This window comes from Periplaneta americana, chromosome 1 (assembly GCF_040183065.1).
Source record: "Periplaneta americana isolate PAMFEO1 chromosome 1, P.americana_PAMFEO1_priV1, whole genome shotgun sequence".
Taxonomy (NCBI): Eukaryota; Metazoa; Arthropoda; class Insecta; order Blattodea; family Blattidae; genus Periplaneta; species Periplaneta americana.
The window spans coordinates 187,180,413-187,199,119 of NC_091117.1; the positions used below are offsets into that span (position 1 = coordinate 187,180,413).

The 18,707-nt window shown below is 35.7% G+C and overlaps 1 protein-coding gene across 1 annotated transcript; it reads right to left on the reverse strand.

Annotated features, from left to right (window-relative positions):
- Nucleotides 1–2,492: 2,492 nt before the first annotated feature.
- On the reverse strand, nucleotides 2,493–17,967 carry LOC138705211 (methionyl-tRNA formyltransferase, mitochondrial). The gene is made up of 5 exons (XM_069834010.1): nucleotides 17,588–17,967; nucleotides 17,155–17,355; nucleotides 16,951–17,073; nucleotides 7,253–7,431; nucleotides 2,493–3,081 (listed from the first exon to the last, which is right to left on the reverse strand). The coding sequence occupies exons 1-5, from the start codon at nucleotides 17,827–17,829 to the stop codon at nucleotides 2,702–2,704; spliced, it is 1,125 nt and encodes a 374-aa protein (XP_069690111.1). The 5' UTR covers nucleotides 17,830–17,967; the 3' UTR covers nucleotides 2,493–2,701.
- Between the last annotated feature and the right edge of the window lie 740 nt (nucleotides 17,968–18,707).

An 18,707-nucleotide genomic window follows, 5' to 3' on the forward strand; every position in this document is an offset into this window, starting at 1 on the left:
CCCTTACCATGATGCGTGGAGTGAAAGGAAGGGATGAGTGACGTGTTCCGGCTTGTGACGTGTGCCACAACTGTAGCACAGTTTTGCATCCCTGGTCTAATGGCATGTAGAAGAAGGACGCCCTCATGCTTACAGCAAAAACAGCTTCAACTAACCACCCAGTATTTCATATAATCAAAAAGAAAACATTTCAAATAAATAACAGAAACCATTATCACTCTCACCATTACCACTTCATGAATTCTTAAATTAGATGATGTGGTCTATTCTTAGTGTTGGATTTACATATGCGGGAGCCCCAAAGTAGCTCATAAAAAATTACATCAAGAAGTGTGTGAGGAAAAGTAAAAATTTAGCCACCGACGTGGCTCAGTCGATTAAGGCACTTGCCTGGCGGTCTGTAGTTGCGCTTGGACGCGGGTTCGATCCCCACTTGGGCTAATTACCTGGTTGAGTTTTTTCCGAGGTTTTCCTCAACAGTAATCTATGGTGAATCCTCGGCCTCATCTTGCCAAATACCAACTTCCTATTACCAATCTCGACGCTAAATAACCTAGTAGTTGATACAGCATCATTAAATAAAAGAAATTAAAAAAAGGTAAAAATTAAGCAACTGTTTCATTGTACACAAATGCAATAACAAGAAAGTAAAACCGAAGTTTGTTACACAAAGACTTAATAGAATCACTTATTATACATAAATTTTCCTTGTTTTCTTTGCAGCAATCTCTGAAGCTTATCACTTTCCATGGTGAATAAGGAAATGTATGTAGATGATTTTAGTTCATGATTGTAGGAAGGTGGTTTGTTATTTTTTTTTTTTTTGAAGAAGAAGTGGTAGCAGTAATATTGTAATAATAATAATAAAATTATTATTATTATTATTATTATTAGAATAACTCTTCTCAGTTTCTCAGCCAGGTGAGTTGGAGATTTGCTTCCAAGCTGAAGAAGATGGCAGAGCTAGCCGTCAAAAGCTTGGAAACAAATCTCCAACTCACCTGGCTGAGAACCCGAGAAGAGTTATTCTACATCAAACGCCGGGAAAGCCTCAAGTCATACATTATTATTATTATTATTATTGTAAAACAACCATTGTGCTCACCTTCTGCTGCTCTGTATTTGTCTGCTGACAGCTTCATACATTTTTTTCTCTGGCTGCAAAAGGTATGGTATCTGTCGGATACAGGGGGGGAGAGCCATTAATCCTTCCCATTGAAGGCTTTAAGGAATCAACCTGGACAAATACCCAATGTCCCATCCCTACCTTCCCCGTGGTGCAGCTGTTAGTAAGCATAATTTTACGAGCTGAACTAAAGGGAGGGGATACTCATCAATTAGCACTGGTCAGCTTGATGAGTTATTGACTGAATTTGGTATAATTTTCCTCTATTCAATACCTAATTCCCTCTTTACCCTTTCCTATCCAGTCCTCTGACTGAACTCTTACTTTCTTCGACCCCGACGGCATTAGAGCATTCAAGGCCTAGGGGTTAATTTCCCTTTCCTTCCTCCTCTTTCTACTTTTCTGATCCTAGTGCTGACCTGCTATGGCACTAAAATCGTCCTCCAGTGGCTTAAGGAGGGAAAGCTGGGATCAACAAGATCTCCCAGCTAGGTCCAATGGACCTGTCAGCCAACAGCAGGTGTGGTCCTCCAGACATTCTGGGGGTTGTGTGTGAATGAAGTAGACACCAAAACGTTAAAATATGGTGTTCACTTAAATCGGCTACAACTTGCCATTTAACTCCAATATGAAATGAGTACCATTAAGGTAAAATTATCCGGAGTTAAAATAGTCCCCCAATCGGATCTCCGGGCGGGGACTACTTTAATGGTACAGAATCAACTAAACATCTTACAATGGAATGCTGGCGTTATAACTACCCATTGTGCAACTCAAACCAAGAAATGGATTCGGAACACCTCAAAATCTGTGCTTCAGTGGCTGGTCATGATAATATCTTTGAAAAATATTGGAGTGCAAGAAGTCAAATGACTTTGTCAAATGCCTGGCATTAGAAAACAACAACATTTTTTTTTTCTCTTCAAGCCATTCGTTAAAATTATTTCCAGCACACTCCTGAGTATAAATAACAATTCCTCATCTAGTGTTTGTTTTATGAAAAAGGATTAAGTATCACGGTAGATTTCAGAACTTTAATTCTTTAATTTTGGTACTGCGTGATAAATTAATGGATTTGATAAGTGAATTTCCATACCAGACTTCAGGTCAAAAGTCAAAGTGCAGTTTATGGTGAAGAAAAACAGTGATGGAACCAGTTCCTTCAGGACTTTTATTTCGTTCACCATCTTTTCACCATTTCCTTATAATTCACAACTATCCCAGGAAACAAGTTTCATTGGATCCTTACAACATAGTAAGAAATCACCAATTGGAGCCAGCACCTGAGTTTTGGGATGTGGCAGCAAGCAAGACAAGATCAGGTATCAACAGAATACACTCTAAATCGTACAAGAATAATACTACAAAGTCTCCAACATATCTTTAATAAATACAGTAAAATAACAAATTTCAAAATATAATCACGGCACGAAAACATTTTCGTTCTTGCATATAAAATATTTCATGAGTTCAGGACATCAAATCGACCTGAGAACTCAAGAATCAGCAAACATAATTTAACAAATGACAATTTAGTACAAAAATTTACATATGAAAGACTAGAAATGTATTAGGTCATGTGAAGATCCATTCAACTGCGCTATGCTTGGAAATGTATCCATTGTAGAAATCCTGTGGGCTCATGCGCTTCTTGCCCGGCACTCCAATGGCACGGAAACCAATCCACTGCTTGTTGGCACACAGAACTCGCAAGTAATTGCCTGTGGGGTCCAGTTCCACACAGCCAGCTGTGTTGAGCAGCCAGCTGTTGCTTGTACGTTGCTCCCGATCACAGACCTCCAGCTCCAGTGACGGTTCAAACAGTTTCACCATCATACCATGCCATGACGTCCTCAGTGAGTAGAGACCTGCGAGTGCGCGGTAGAGATTGTACACAGTTTCTGCATCCATGTTTTTCCAGTCCACTAGAGACAGGGCAGAGGTAACACGAGGAGCTGTCAAACAAACAAGCAATATCTATACTAATAATAAATGTTAAATGTTATGTTTCATTTAACGACGCTCGCAACTGCAGAGGTTATATCAGCATCGCTGGATGTGCCGGAATTTTGTCCCGCAGGATTTCTTTTACATGCCAGTAAATCTACTGACATGAGCCTGTCGCATTTAAGCACACTTAAATGCCATCGACCTGACCCGGGATCGAACCCGCAACCTTGGGCATAGAAGGCCAGCACTATACCAACTCACCAACCATGTCGACACTAATAATAAATCTGTAGTCAAAATTTTTCTGGTAATTTTCGATTTTCCAAAAATAATTGGTGTTAACATGTATAATTAACCATCCTGAAACCGAAAATCGCTTTTTGAAATTTTTGTTTGTATGTCTGTCTGTATGTTTGTTACCTTTTCACGCAATAATGGCTGAACCGATTTATATTAAAATCGGAATATAAATTAAGTTCGTAGTAACTTAGATTTTAGGCTATATGGCATTTAAAATACTTTATTTAAAATGGGGGTTATAAGGGGCCTGAATTAAATAAATCGAACTATTTCGCTTATTATTGATTTTCATGAAAAATATTACATAACAAAAGTTTCTTTAAAAATAATTTCTGATAAGTTTTATTCTATAAAAATTTTGATAGGACTGATATTTAATGAGATAAATGAGTTTTAAAATTACAATAACAACGCCATCTAAGGTGCTGTATTGAAATAAAAACAAATGACTTCGTCCATAAGGGGCCTTGGACAACAACAATCGAAAGCTAAAACATAGCCTACAGAGAATGTTTCTGTGTTTGTATGAAGTAATATCGGAAGCTAATTAATTATTTAATTATTATTTCACCATTGGAAAGTGTAGTTTCTCTAGATGGACATAATTCTACATTGTTATTACAGTAACTTCTGAAACATATAGTAAGTAATATAAAGTATACACATTAAAACTAAATGATATGTCAATCTTCATTCAACTATGGTTGCATGTAATAACAATTAAGAAACAGGTTAAAGGAATTGTCATTGTACAAATGATTGCTCTCTGGACCAAAATGACCGCATTTTAATTATTTAAATACAATTTAAATTAAGTAACATATTAAACGATTTATCCTTCTATCAAACACGAATGTTCCCTGGATCAAAAGTCCTATTTTAATTATGTAATTATTTTATATTTATTACTAACAGGTGCAGCGGAGCGCACGGGTACGGCTAGTTATTAATATTAGAGGAGAAAAATTCGCTCCAGTGAAGGGGACTGAACCTGGGTCCTTGGTTCTACGTACCAAGTGCTCTCACCATTGAGCTACGCCGAAGTCCAATCCATAGCACTGGATCGAACTCCCCTCCTCCAGTGTTTTTCCCTTTGTGGCCTAACTCCAAGTTGAGCATGTATGTTAACATTTTATTAAGTCAACTGCCATTATACAAGGAGCACACTCAGTTGAGTGACTTGGTGGCTGGGATTCCAGAGTAATGTGCACAGTAATCTGTACAGAAATATGCACTGTTGCTAGAAGAATTGAAGACATTATTACAAAAACAACCCTTGTCAAAATTGCTAGTTTTCAGGAGAACTATAAAAATAAATAGAACAATACATGTCAGCTGTTTCCGTACAACTGGTGTTTATCCTTGTGGCTATTGCACCTGACATGGATCATTTTTGGAGTCTATAAACATTTGAAACAGTAGCAAATGTGTCCTTAACTCAATTTAATTCAAATGACTTGGGCTGTTTTTGTAATAATGTCTTCAATTACTAAAGATTATTATTTTTTTGGTCCTATAGAATATATCTGTTATGGTAACACAACATTAGAGGAGAATCCTGGCCACCAAGTCACTCAACTGAGTGCGCTCCTTGTATAATGGCAGTTGACTTAATAAAATGTCAACATACATGCCCAACTTGTAGTCAGGCCACAAAGGGAAAAACACTGGAGGAGGGGAGTTCGATCCAGTGCTGTGGATTGGACTTCGGCGTAGCTCAATGGTGAGAGCGCTTGGTACGTAGAACCAAGGATCCGGGTTCGATTCTCGGTGCCGAAGCGAATTTTTCTCCTCTAATATTAATTGTTACCATAACAGATATATTCTGTAGGACCAAAAAAATAATAATCTTTAGTAAGCAATATTATGCTTAAAGTCTGCTTCACAGGGAGCTTATATCTGAAAGCCAGATTTGCATAATATATACGTCACTGTACGTACGTTAACAGAAAACTAAATTCAAGTTACACAGAGTTTGTGTGCACTCAAAGTTGGGTTTCTGGTGTTTTGTCAGTCCACTTGAAGTGTGTGGATATAAAGGGAAAAATTGAAGACATTATTACAAAAACAACACTTGTCAAAATTGCTATTTTTCAGGAAAACAATAAAAAATAAAAGAATAACACATGTCAGCTATTTCCGTTCAACTGGTGTTTTATCCTTGTGTCTTTTGCACTTGACATGGGCCGTTTTTGGACTCTATAAACATTTAAAATAGTAGCAAATGTGTTCTTAAATCAATTTCATTAAAAATGACTAGGGCTGTTTTTGTAATAATGTTTTCAATTGAGATGTGTTGAGTATAGTTTCTGGGTAGCTCAGTCAGAAGAGTGTTGGTGCGTTACGCCAAAGGTACCAGGATTGATACCTGGCCCTGGAACAATTTTTTCCTTGAAATTTTTCAAACAAGCAATATATCAGCTACACTATCTACCAAAAAGTAATTGGGACTGTTTTTGCACCTTTAGAACCTTGTGGTACTACCTCTTGTTGCTATAACAGCAGCCACCCTGTCAGGCATGCTCTCCACTAGTTTGTGTAGGATATCCACTGGATATCCTCTTGCAACATGGCACTCAGTTGGACAATGGAAGTTGGCCCCATGTTTCGGCGGCTGCTATGCAGTGGTATGCAGACAATAATGTTCACCGGTTGGACTGGCCTGCACAGAGTCCTAATCTCAATCCCATTGAGCACCTTTGGAACGAATTGGACTGGTGATTGAGGTCTCGGGAGATGCGGCCAACTTCCATTGTCCAACTGAGTGCCATGTTGCAAGAGGAATGGCGACGCATTCCAGTGAATATCCTACACAAACTAGTGGAGAGCATGCCTGACAGGGTGGCTGCTGTTATAGCAACAAGAGGTGGTACCACGAGGTTCTAAAGGGGCAAAAACAGTGCCCAATTACTTTTTGGTAGATAGTGTATTATAATATCACTACATAAAGGTTGATCAAAAAGTGACTATAGATTGATCATAAGTACTACTCAATCGAATTGAATCTGCATCTGGTGAGGGGAAATTCATAGAGCTGATATGCAGCCAAATGAAGGGCACACAAGGAGATGATAATGATAATGATGATATTGATATTTACTATCAGTCAACTTTACAATTTTAGTTATGGTGGACCTTCACAGTTCTGCTTTTCGGTCTACTATCACTGCAACATTTTTCACACTTTTCACATCAGATCATTGCTTATCCATCATGATTAGACTTGCGTTAAGTTATAGAATGTGCGCTAGTTCGAGTCCTCATGGAGAAGGAATTTTCTCATGAAATTTTGCCTCTGTATATGGGACTGGTGCCCACCCAGCATCTTGATGAATTTGGGGAGCTGCAACTGGTTCCGCAAGCCAGATATAATGGCTGGGGGACTCATCATGCTAACCACACGACACCTCTGTTCTGACTGGATGATCGTTCACCTCTGCTGAGGCAAGTGGACGTGAGGCCAGCAGTCAGTTGGTCGGCCATGGCCCTTCATGGGCTGTTGCACATCGGATTTATTTATTTTTTATGTAATCAGAGGAAAGCACAATAGGGTGAAATTCTATTACACACCATCAAGTTGTGAAGCATTATATATCTGAAGTATCAAACAGTCAGTGAAATGCATTATCTTCTATTGCAACATCCTTGATATAAGTTGGAGGCTGGTGCCATTGTGTTGTTGTATTTCAATCTAATAAAGTTTAGCAATTTGGATATGAAATCTTAATATTTCCGTAAAACTGTATGGAGTAATTTCATAAAATAGATGTTTAAATAAATCACAGGAATACCAGACTACTGTAGAAGATATTTTAATGTTTCATATGGCATATGGATGGTAATAGAGATTTCTGTTTAGTAAATATATTTCTCTACCATATGTAATGCCAGATTCTGGTTGGGGCACTGATTTGTACAAGCAGTGAGGTAGGTCCTGCAGTGCACTGTGCAGAAGCTGGGACCCCATGTCAGCAAGGCGTGCTCTCACTGTCACAGCTGTATCCACTGGGCTGATAGGGCAAGTCTCTTGAGAAACTATTTTGCCTATATCGAACCTGTAAGCACATACAAAAATTGATTGGTTGATTTTCATTATATCAATTACTGAAAATATTATCAGTTTTGCTTACAAGATGAAGTAGAAGAAAAGAAGTATATATTGTTAACCAGGGCTTAAGCTAGAAAATAAATAATTGTCGCAAATTCACAAATGAAAAATTATATTTGTGCAAATTACGAAATGCTTGTGCAATATTATAAATAATTTTGCAGAAAGATAAAATTACTGAAACAAAAAGTTATGTAATTTGTTTCTTGGAATTTCATTACTCTCAATCCATTTTATTACACTCTAGATATATTTATGTAAGTAAATCATTGGACGTAGGTATGTTTAGAATCAATTACTGCTGAATTTACATCACATTAAAATACGTTATTTTATGAGCACTCTAAACATAGAAATTCTTTACTATTAGGCCCCTCAAGATTTATTGTTACTGAAAGGCGGTTTCTAATTCCAGTTTTTACAAGATTCATGCAACTAAATCCTCGCTCAGAGTTTACATTATGCAACGGAATTATATAAATCAATTAGAAAAAATTATTCACTTAACTTATATGAACTGCAAGAACTCTTTGAAATCAATTCCTGAACATCTATTGCTCAATACCTTTTTGAACATTGCCCATGCCATTATCATTTCATTTAAATTCAGATTAGTTCAAACACATTTCTGATTTCATTTTCTCCATTACCATCTTCGTTTCTGAAATCCAATGTGGTTGTCGCATTTTTACACATTTACATTGCAAGTTTGTTGCATTTTTAGAAGTCGAGTAGCAAAATGTGAGAAATGCGACTGTGGATTAAATCCTGTTGTTAACATGTGTTGCAACAGACTGTATGAAAAGGAATGGCTACATTTTGTAATGAAATTGAATTAGCCAAAATCTTAAGAATTACAAATGAACAAATAATAAAATGAACCGCACTTTTTAGAAAGGAACTAAGTCAAAATGTTCTATTTCTCAGGAGAGCAAAAGAACTTACTTTCATGAATAAATACCAGTGTACCAGTGCCGTAATATAAATATCAACTCGATGATAGAGATACAGGGAAAGGTTTGTTTAAGTTCCTTCCTTTGTTTATCTTTGCGTCTTGGAAGTATTAATCATTTCATCAGAAGAAATAAAAATGACAAATTTTGACTTAGTTCCTTTCTAAAAAGTGCGATTCAAATTCTTAGGAACATATTTTTGGAAAGTATGAGAAAAGTGAATGAGGGAAATAAACATGTTGAAAAAAATTTAAAATAAATTTTAAAATGTAAGTGCGTATGTGTGTATGAAATGTAAGCAGAGATCTATACAAAATTATATACCGGTATGTTGATAAGTGAATGATAGCTGAATAACCAGAGGTCATTGTAATGCACTGCAACCAAATAAATAATATAAAAATAAAATAAACGTAATCATTACTCTTGTAATTTCTGAGTTGAACAAAGAGCCATAACGAAAATCTTATTGACTGCTATTCTTTTTCGATGATATGCCTCCAGGTGATCTTTGATCTCCTTGTCTACGACTTCCTTGTGGATTCCAGTTCAGTACTTGGCTAGCAATGTTCTTTTTTTTTAGTTGGTTATTTAATAAAGCTGTTTCAGCTACAAGGTTATTTAACATAGATGAGATTGGTGATAGTGAATGGTATTTGACGAGAAGAGACCATGGATACTCCACAGACCACCTGATATTTGCCTTAAGGTTGGGAAAAACATCAGAAAAAGCCCAACCAGCTAATCAGCCAAGCGGGAATCGAATCCACGCTTGAGCACAACTCCGAATCAGCAGGCAAGCACCTCAGCCAACTGAGCTACATCAGTAGCCCCAGGCAGAAATGTTCTCTTGTGGCTTTCGTAGGCTACCATTTCTTTTGTCTTATCTGCTGTCCAATAGGGTTCTGTTTTGTGGCTTCGAAAAGATTTGTCGAAAATGACCTTGAGCTACCATATTGTCATGAATGCCAATATACACCTAATAAAGTATTATGCCTTACAATATCTCTTTGTCACCATTCTCAAAAGACAACATTTTAGGTCGAACAATGATTTACAGTAGGCCTAATATTCTCCTCTTACGTCCATTGTAAATATATGGTCACTCTTCTACCTGCAAAGTATAGAAACTTTCACATAAGAAAAAGGTATTACGAAGAATAACAGCACAAAAAGCCAACACTTCTTCAAATGAATGGCAATACGTTTTTGTTTACATTTTTGAGCACGAGTTCTACTCTTTCAGGGGTGAGCTAAAGTTTTTTTCTGTTTATATTATATTTTACTAGTGGCTTGTGCAGCAAATGCTACAAACTAAGTTCATTACAATTCAAATTAAAATTTTTCAAATTTATTTCCAATGAAGAATACCAGACATTTTGGAAGTCCCTATCCTGTGCAAGATTAATCCAGTCTCTATCATCATATCCCACCTTTCTCAAATCGATTTTAATATTATCCTCCCATCTACGTCTGCCTCCCTCAAGGTCTTTTCCCTTCAGGTCTTCCAATTAACACTCTATACTATTTCTAGATTAACCCATACATGCTATATGCGCTGCCATCTCAAATGTCTGGATTTAATGTTCCTAATTATGTTAGGTGAAGAATACAATGCGTGTACTTCTGCATTGTGTAACTTTCTCCATTCTCCTATGTCTTCATCCCTCTTAGCCCCAAATATTTTCCTAAGCATCTTATTTTCGAACACCCTTAATCTCTGTTCCTCTCTCAAAGTAAAAATCCAAGTTTCACAACCATAAAGAACAACCGGCAGCATAACTGTTTTATAAATTCTAATTTCAGCTTCAAATATCTATACCATACCTCCATTACATATATGGAAAAGACCCATATCATTTGACTAATAACTATAAAAATATTTCACTTTAATAACAATATTGTTATCTTACATAAGTTTTGTATAGACTATCACTCAGTAAATATTATAGAAATGAAGATCTAATTTCAGATATTCTCTACGCCTACTTACATAATGCCAAAAGGTTTCACTTTCATATCATCAATAAAGCATTAATCTGTATAATTGGTGACAAATACATCATGGCATTCACAATAATAATATTTCATTTTTAATGGTAATAATGTCATCAAACATTCTTAAGTTTTGTAGTTTTTAATATCCAATACACACACAGCTGTCCTCAGAAAATTACATACCAGAGAATCTTCTTTTTAGTAAGTCTTGGTTAGCAATCCTGCAGGTCATAGCCTTCGTGTGATATTGTTTATTGCAGTGTGTTTGTGTTTTGTTTTGTTTTGTTTTATTCTGAATGGGCCATTACCTATTTCTCAAAACTGACGACAGATGGATTTTGGAAAATAGGAAAATGATGTAGGAAAATTGACATTTCACTAAAAATTACTATTTTTCTGAAAAACTTTGGGTTCCAAGCTTCAAAATGAGGGGTCATTTATTAAAATTCCTTCAGCCGTTTTCCCGTAATTTCTATTACCAGTTCAAATTATATATATAGATGTTATTATAATATAATAATATATAATATTCTGTGTAATTTCTATAAAATAAACAAAGAAGAAATACCAATCTATATCACAGACACACTCATTGCTAAAACTCCAGTTGTGAATGAAATTCCTCCACGGAAATAGGTGATTCCAGAACATAGCATACAAATTCCAGGAAATCATTCCAAAAATGATCCTCCATACATTCTTAAGTTAGATGCCATGGAACTACTCTGCAGCACATACAAGGATCGATCACCTTCAAATTTATACACATGGATCTCTAAATCCTAATAATGGGACATCAGGAGCAGGGTATTATATTCCAAAATATCAAGAAAGTTATTTCATACCATGTCCAACCTCCTCCAGTCTTGACACTGAATTGCTAGCTATTGATGCTGCTCTTCAGTGTGTTACTCAAATTTCTGAAAAATCTATTTGCATACTTACCAACTCCAAGGGGGCTATATTTAATATAATTAAATATGTACCAAACCCTTATGCACATAGAATTATTCCAATTCAGAAACAACTAAGTAAACTAAAAAAATTCCAAAAGGAAATAACATTTCAATGGATACCTAGTCATTGTGGTATAGGCCTACCTGGAAACGAGAAAGTCGATAATATTTCAAAACAGGCAACATATTTGCAACCAAGATCTTTTCAAGTGATATCTCTATCCAGTGCTTTTGCTTCAGTAAAGTCTCATTTTACAAACCTATGGATCAACAATTGGCTCTCTTCTGACAAAGGAAAAATTTTACAGTTTGTACAAAAGAAACCAAATGACCTGGAAATGTACAAAAACTTGCCCAGACATGTTCAAACATTTTTAACAAGAACCAGAACAGGTCACATTGTTACACAATTGTACCTACACCGATTTCACATTTCTGATAATCCTACTTGTCTATGGTGTAATAATCATGATGAAGATCTGGAACACATTCTTCTATACTGTCCATCCATAAACCACAAACCCCAACTCTGGCTACTAGCAACAGGCATCTATAATGAACACCGATCATTTCTCGTGAAAAACAAAGCTGAATAGACTACAGTGGACTATAGTGGACTTTATTTTGTCAGCAAACAGCAGGATACATTAAGAAGATTGATTGATTGATTGATTGATTGATTGATTGATTGATATTTTATGTTACAATTATTAGCAAATAAATAAACACAAATACAAAATAATACTTATTTTGAACTAAATTTTAGGAATAATTTACTCCCATTGCCTCTTTTAAATCTTTCAAATAATGAGGGGAAAAAATGGATCCAAGTAAGTAGCAAAAGCATCAGTCCAATACAACAAAAACAAAAAACCGTAGTTCTATAATACTTTCCAGGTCACTGTGAATTAACAGTTACGAGAGAGGAGATATAAAACTAAGAAGAAAGAAACAAATTCCTATAGACCTACTATATTTCCTGTCATAGAAATTAGTGAATATAAAATATTTAAACATAAAATAAGTAATCAACTAAAAGCATAATCATCAAACACTGGTCTATAACGACTCTACAGCTCCACTTCCAAATCAGAACTTTCGAGAAAAGGAGGACATGATTGGTTGGCAGCCCATAAGTATAAATACAACAGAATTACGAAGGAAAACGAAAACGATGGTTCCTTATTCAAAATTACAGGTTTAGACTGAACATTTCCCACTGCTGAAAATGAAATTAAAATACACGATGTTTCAGAAATACCATCAACTTCAGATGAAACAGGGAGAAAGAAAGGAAATCCTATTAATTTAGGCTGTTATAAATAGCTCAGTCAACAACAAATGAATCAATGTAGTGAATATATTTGTACTCACACCAAGGAGAAAGTTTCCTTCTCCACAATCTCCTTTGTCTGAAGACGAAGGTAACTCAAATCACTGAAATGTCACGTGATCTAACTTTTCGTCAGCAATGCAAAAATCTTTATAAATCTATACTTGAGTACAGGAATTATAAAAGTAACAAATACATTCTTAGTAATGATAACTCCCATCACGTCAATCAATCAAACTTCTTAATGTATTCAGCTGTTTGCTGACAACATAAAGTCCACTATAGTCTATTCAGTTTTTGTTTTTCATGAGAAATAAGGGGTATTTTGATCGGTGTTCATTATATTAGACGTCTGTTGTTAGTAGCCAGAGTTGGGATGTAGTCTTCTGCAACTGGTACTGATGATTTTAATTTAGTTCTTTTGTGGTTTATGGATGGACAGTATAGAAGAATGTGTTCCAGATCTTCATCATGATTGTTACACCACAGACAAGTAGGATTATCAGAAATGTGAAATGGCTGTAGGTACAATTGAGTGACAATGTGACCTGTTCTGGCTCTTGTTAAAAATGTCTGAACATGTCTGGGCAAGTTTTTGTACATATCCAGGTCATTTGGTTTCTTTTGTACGGACTGTAAAATTTTTCCTTTCTCAGAAGAGAGCCAATTTTTGATCCATTGGTTTATAAAATGAGACTTTACTGAAGCAAAAGCATTGGATAGAGATATCACTTGAAGAGGTCTTGGGTGCAAATATGTTGCCTGTTTTGCAATATTATCGACTTTCTCGTTTCCAGGTATACCACAATGACTAAGTATCCACTGAAATGTTATTTCCTTTTGGAGTTTTTGAGTTTACTTAATTGTTTTTGAATTGGAATAATTCTATGTGGATATAGGTTTGGTACATATTTAATTATATTAAATATAGCCCCCTTGAGTCAGTATGTATGCAAATAGATTTTTCAGAAATTTGAGTAACACACTGAAGAGCAGCATCCATAGCTAGCAATTCAGTGTCAAGACTGGAGGAGGATGAACATGGTATGAAATAACTTTCTTGATATTTTGGAATATAATACCCTGCTCCTGATGTCCCATTATTAGGATTTAGAGATCCATCTGTATCCTTATGTGTGCTGCAGAGTAGTTCCACAGCATCTAACTTAAGATTGTATGGAGGATCATTTTTGGAATGATTTCCTGGAATTTGTATGCTATGTTCTGGAATCACCCATTTCCAAGGAGGAATTTCGTTCACAACTGGAGTTTTAGCAATGAGTGTGTCTGTGATATAGACTGGTATTTCTTCTTTGTTTATTTTATAGAAATTACACAAGATATTATCTGACAGTTTGAAGAACATCTGAGATCTGGACGAGACTTGCAATTTTAAATGTATTTTTAGATCCTTTTGTAATACATAATGTCTGATTGGTTGAATATTACATTCAATTTCTAGGGCATCATCCTCAGTTGGGCTGTGGCATGACATTTTTGAGAAGAAATAGCTGTATGCAGCAGGTAACAGATAAACTTTGTTTGTTCTGGGCTAGTCACCTTCTAATAATTTAATCTTTCATGCCTGGCCTACACCAGCTAGCAGAGTAAAATAATTCTTAATGAGTAGTGCATGTTTGTCGTCTCCCTTTGACACAAGTTAAGAAAACTGATCGACTCTTTCTGTTAAAAAAAAGGGTCAATGTACGATTCTACACCCTGGCAGAATTTGCTTGAGTGGTACAGAGGTGATTTGTGCAATAATTTCCTGGTGTTGATGTTCCAAGTTCATATATTTTATTTTACCCAGTCAGACTTTCCGCCTGGTTCAACAAAAATAAAAGATTGCCAAGACTCATTGGCTAAGAAGGGAGCTCAGCTTCCACCAATCTACTCAAAACCAATACCATTCCAGTCTGTGAAAATAACTGTAAAAGAGCAATTCAAGACACAACATCTGCAAGACCTAGCCTCAAGAACATCTGAGAAGCAAGTGGAGAGAGTCAATTCTGAAAATACCAATTCACCCAAGAAAAAGTGCTGTCGCACCCTTTCGCCTAGCAACAGGGCATGATTTACTAGCGAAACACCTCTTTCACTTTGGAATAATGAAAACACCATCCTACAAATTGTGTAACTCTAATACAGAGATGGACCAACATCACCTTTCAGTATGTCCTGGCCTAAGGTCACTCAAAGAAGTGAAATGCTATTGGGAAGCCAGGAAGAAAGTATTTTTTCTATAAAATTGTTTCTTAATTTTTGTTCACTTGTTGTTTTCTTTGAAGATTAATGATTGTATAAGCAATTTACTAGCCATTAGATAAACAAATAAATATTTTATATAATGGTAGGTACTTGACTTCTTTCATTCACCAAAGTGTCCCCAACATAATACCACAGTCTAGTATATACAGTCACGAAGCTCAAAACTTACTAAATATGCAAACATAGACAGCTGAAATATGCATCCATAGATAGTTGCTAACCACCAGGATCGCTACTATCAGCTATTCACACCTTTCCCCAGCAGACGATAAAATGTATTGTACTTTCGATATCGTAATCTTTTGAAAAAATTAACACCTTCCTTCCATTATTGAAATGTGAAATACATAAGGTTTATATATTATTTTCATAAAGTATATATTATATTTTATAAACTCACCTTCCTGGATTTTTCGGAAGAAGGATAAATCTGACCTCTTTTTCTTACAATATTTATAGTACCACAAACGTCTTCTTGTCCCATATTATTATTCAAATTATTGTATTTTAGCCATTTACAGTTATTACAACCGATAACGAACATTTCACAGTTTACACAACTTTTCACAACAAAGCGAAATACGGCACAGTCAATGCCTTTTCGATCTAGACCTGGCCGTAATGTATGTTCGGGTTTTCTATTTCAGTGTATGTAGCTCAGTGAAATATTATAACTTTATTGCATATCACTGCTAAGTTTTATTTAGTGTAATGTGTCCATAATTTCCATTTACTTCTTGTTGCATAATATGTTGCAGAAATAATTACAAAACTGTGTTATTTTAATGTGAAGAGAATTTTACGCGTTAACATAATCTGTTCGCATCAACATTTTAAGTTTAGAATGGAAGCTATTTTGAGGTTCAATAAAAACGATTTTATATTGTGATTTTAATTTAGCACATCTACCTTCCTTAATTGTAGACAGAAAATTTACCATACCACTCCTATGAAATTAGTGTACGTATGATTGTGTTACTTTGTCTCTTAGTTAGTAGATAAATACAATAATTCAGTACTCAATTGTAGTATTAAAATACAAATACAATGTGACAGGTGTCATACATGACATTATGTTTAATTATAATGTATAATTGCGAATATAGGAATATAAGTTAAATATAGTCCTAGTAAACATAACCTATACTTTCCATATGACATAACATACATATGTAGTGGCAGGGCATGGGAGACCACTAAAATTAGACAGAAATGGGCAACTGGTACAGTAAACATAACCTGTAATTTCAATATCTTAAATATTCGTGCGGTGCAACTGAAAATTATTGAATCATGCATAAATGAATGTACAATAATTTTGCAATATTTAATCGAAATAAAGGCAGGTATTACACATACGAACAACGTAATTTTCACACCAAAAATAATATTACACCTTAACTCGCAAGGAATTATGTCTGAAGTGTCTCCTAATCATTGTTTTAAATTTTATTAATGCAATTACACTACATTTTAAAGAAACATATGTTACTCTTTGTGCATTCCAATTAATGTATATGGTTGAAACGCCGCCCTTCGCGATCGGGTTAAGAGAGTCACATGGTCACTATGGCAGTGACACAGTCTATTGTTCCTAGTACTCACAGCGCTCCAAGCGGCTAGCAACTATCGTGAGAAATGCAAAAAATCACCCCAAGCTTCGTGACTGTAGATAGTAGACTGTGATAATACTACACACCCGTAATAACATTCCTTACGTTTAATATCATTTCGTTTGCAAATGTTGCCCGCCTCAATGTCGTGTTGGGAACCACAATGGAAGAAGTGGAACATAATGACGGGCAACTCTCGTCTCCATTCTTCATAATTACATTTAGTTCGTTAAGCGTGTGTTTTATGCATATACTTAAATGTGTTACACAATTGTGTTAATGCAGTGATAATTCCATATAATTAGACCTATTATTACTATTAGTATTCATGCAATAATTACTTACCTGCGAGGCTCAACTTGCATAATAGTAATTCCAGTTTCTGTGTCTCCGTTAAGAATAGCATAGATAATGGGGGCAGCACCCCTCCAGCGAGGCAGGAGACTTGCATGGACATTCAACATTCCTCTGCAACATACAAACATTATAAGTACTGCACAATGGTATCAAAGCATACTGCTCACAAATAAATTCAGAAGCTATACTTACAGTGGAAATGATTCGATCACGCGTTCTGGAATGAGATGTCCGAATGAAGCCACTAAACCGATGTCATATTCTCCGGGGATTGGATGATAAGGCCAGCGGAACACAGTTAACTCATTTGCAATTGCAAAGTCTCTCACAGGATTCTTTTTTGCTTTAAGTGATGTCACTACTGCAAGACGTCTAATGAGTTTGTCTTTTTCCCTGGTGAAGATAATTTAAACTTTTATTATAAGAATACTAAGTTACTTAAAACAAGCGTCAAAAATCTTTTCTTCAAATGGTGACTGTGTTAGTGCACTGTTATTATTTTCTATAAGAATAAATATAAGATTGACTAATGCCAGCAGGATCTGATATAAGAAGTACTAGAAAATAAACTAAACACTTTAAAAATAGCCTACAATTATCAAAACATCTCATGAATTTCACTTACAGTTCCTTATATAACATCGAAAGACTTGGAATGGAGAAGTCATCAGTACCGAAGAATAATACACGCCAAGGAGGTTTCCAAAACCGTGCATTTTCAGAAAGCGTTGTTAGTCCTCGTCTATATAAATTACTAAGTACCTTATGTCTTGTGATATTTACATGTTTTCGATGTGATATGCCGGCAAAATAATAATACGGTAATTTACATACACATTTATCTGTTAACTGCACTGGAAATTTCATACTTAACACTGGCAATAATTCACCATATACTATGTAACATTATAAATTTTTCTAAAACAAACATGAAATGTAATTATATGCAACTAAAATTTTAAACAAATCAACACCGGAGCCATGATGTTATTTCTGAAACAAATGAGCAACGCCAGCGTTGCCAACCTGAACACGAGCGCGTCGGCTACAAACATCCCGAAATTCAGCTACAAAGACTGAAATTAAGCTACGCTCAAAACTTGAAGAATTTGCGTATATGTTTCATTGTTATTTGAAGTCGGAGTACGGTTATTTTTGCGGACTAGGCGACCCCTAATAAAAACTCTGCTGTGTGCCGGGAAGTTCACAAACAGAGGAACTGTCAGGTTACTGGTTTACTTTTGTTGGGTAGGCGATCCCTAATAAACCGCCTGACGGGTGTCTGCAAATTCACAAGTACAGAAATTGTCTGTTGGTTAATAGGCGCTATTCACATAATAGGAAAATAAAACTGAAAATAGCAATGCTATCCTTGCCATAAATGCGGGTCACATTGTTCAGAATTCAATCTGTGACAAAGTTTCTACCGGTATGTTTTCATAACTTTAATGAGGAAGTGAGGAAATTCTGGTCGGTATTAGTATGAGAAAATAAATTTGTTAAAAGTGTTTACACATAAAATTTGAGTATTCACAGATGGTCGCTCGATCGAATCTCAGTTCGGCTACATTTTGACATTCGGCTACGACCATTCTGCTATAAGCTACATGACTAAAAATCAAGCTACGTTTAGCCGAATTCGGCCACGGTTGGCAAAGCTGAGCAACGCTCTCCGTCTGCATCCATGGTTATTTGAAGTTCTAGGTAGGTCAGGACCAAGGCTTTGGTCAGGACAAGACAACTGA

What these genes read in the sequence shown, in the direction of transcription:
- LOC138705211 (XM_069834010.1), bottom strand. Translation starts at nt 17,829, where the DNA reads ATGAAATTTCCAGTGCAGTTAACAGATAAATGTGTATGTAAATTACCG. An exon ending in GTGATCGAATCATTTCCACT is followed by an intron (nt 17,074 to 17,154) that starts GTAAGTATAGCT and finishes TGTATGTTGCAG; the next exon opens with AGGAATGTTGAATGTCCATG. An exon ending in AGAATCTGGCATTACATATG is followed by an intron (nt 3,082 to 7,252) that starts GTAGAGAAATAT and finishes TTTGTTTGACAG; the next exon opens with CTCCTCGTGTTACCTCTGCC.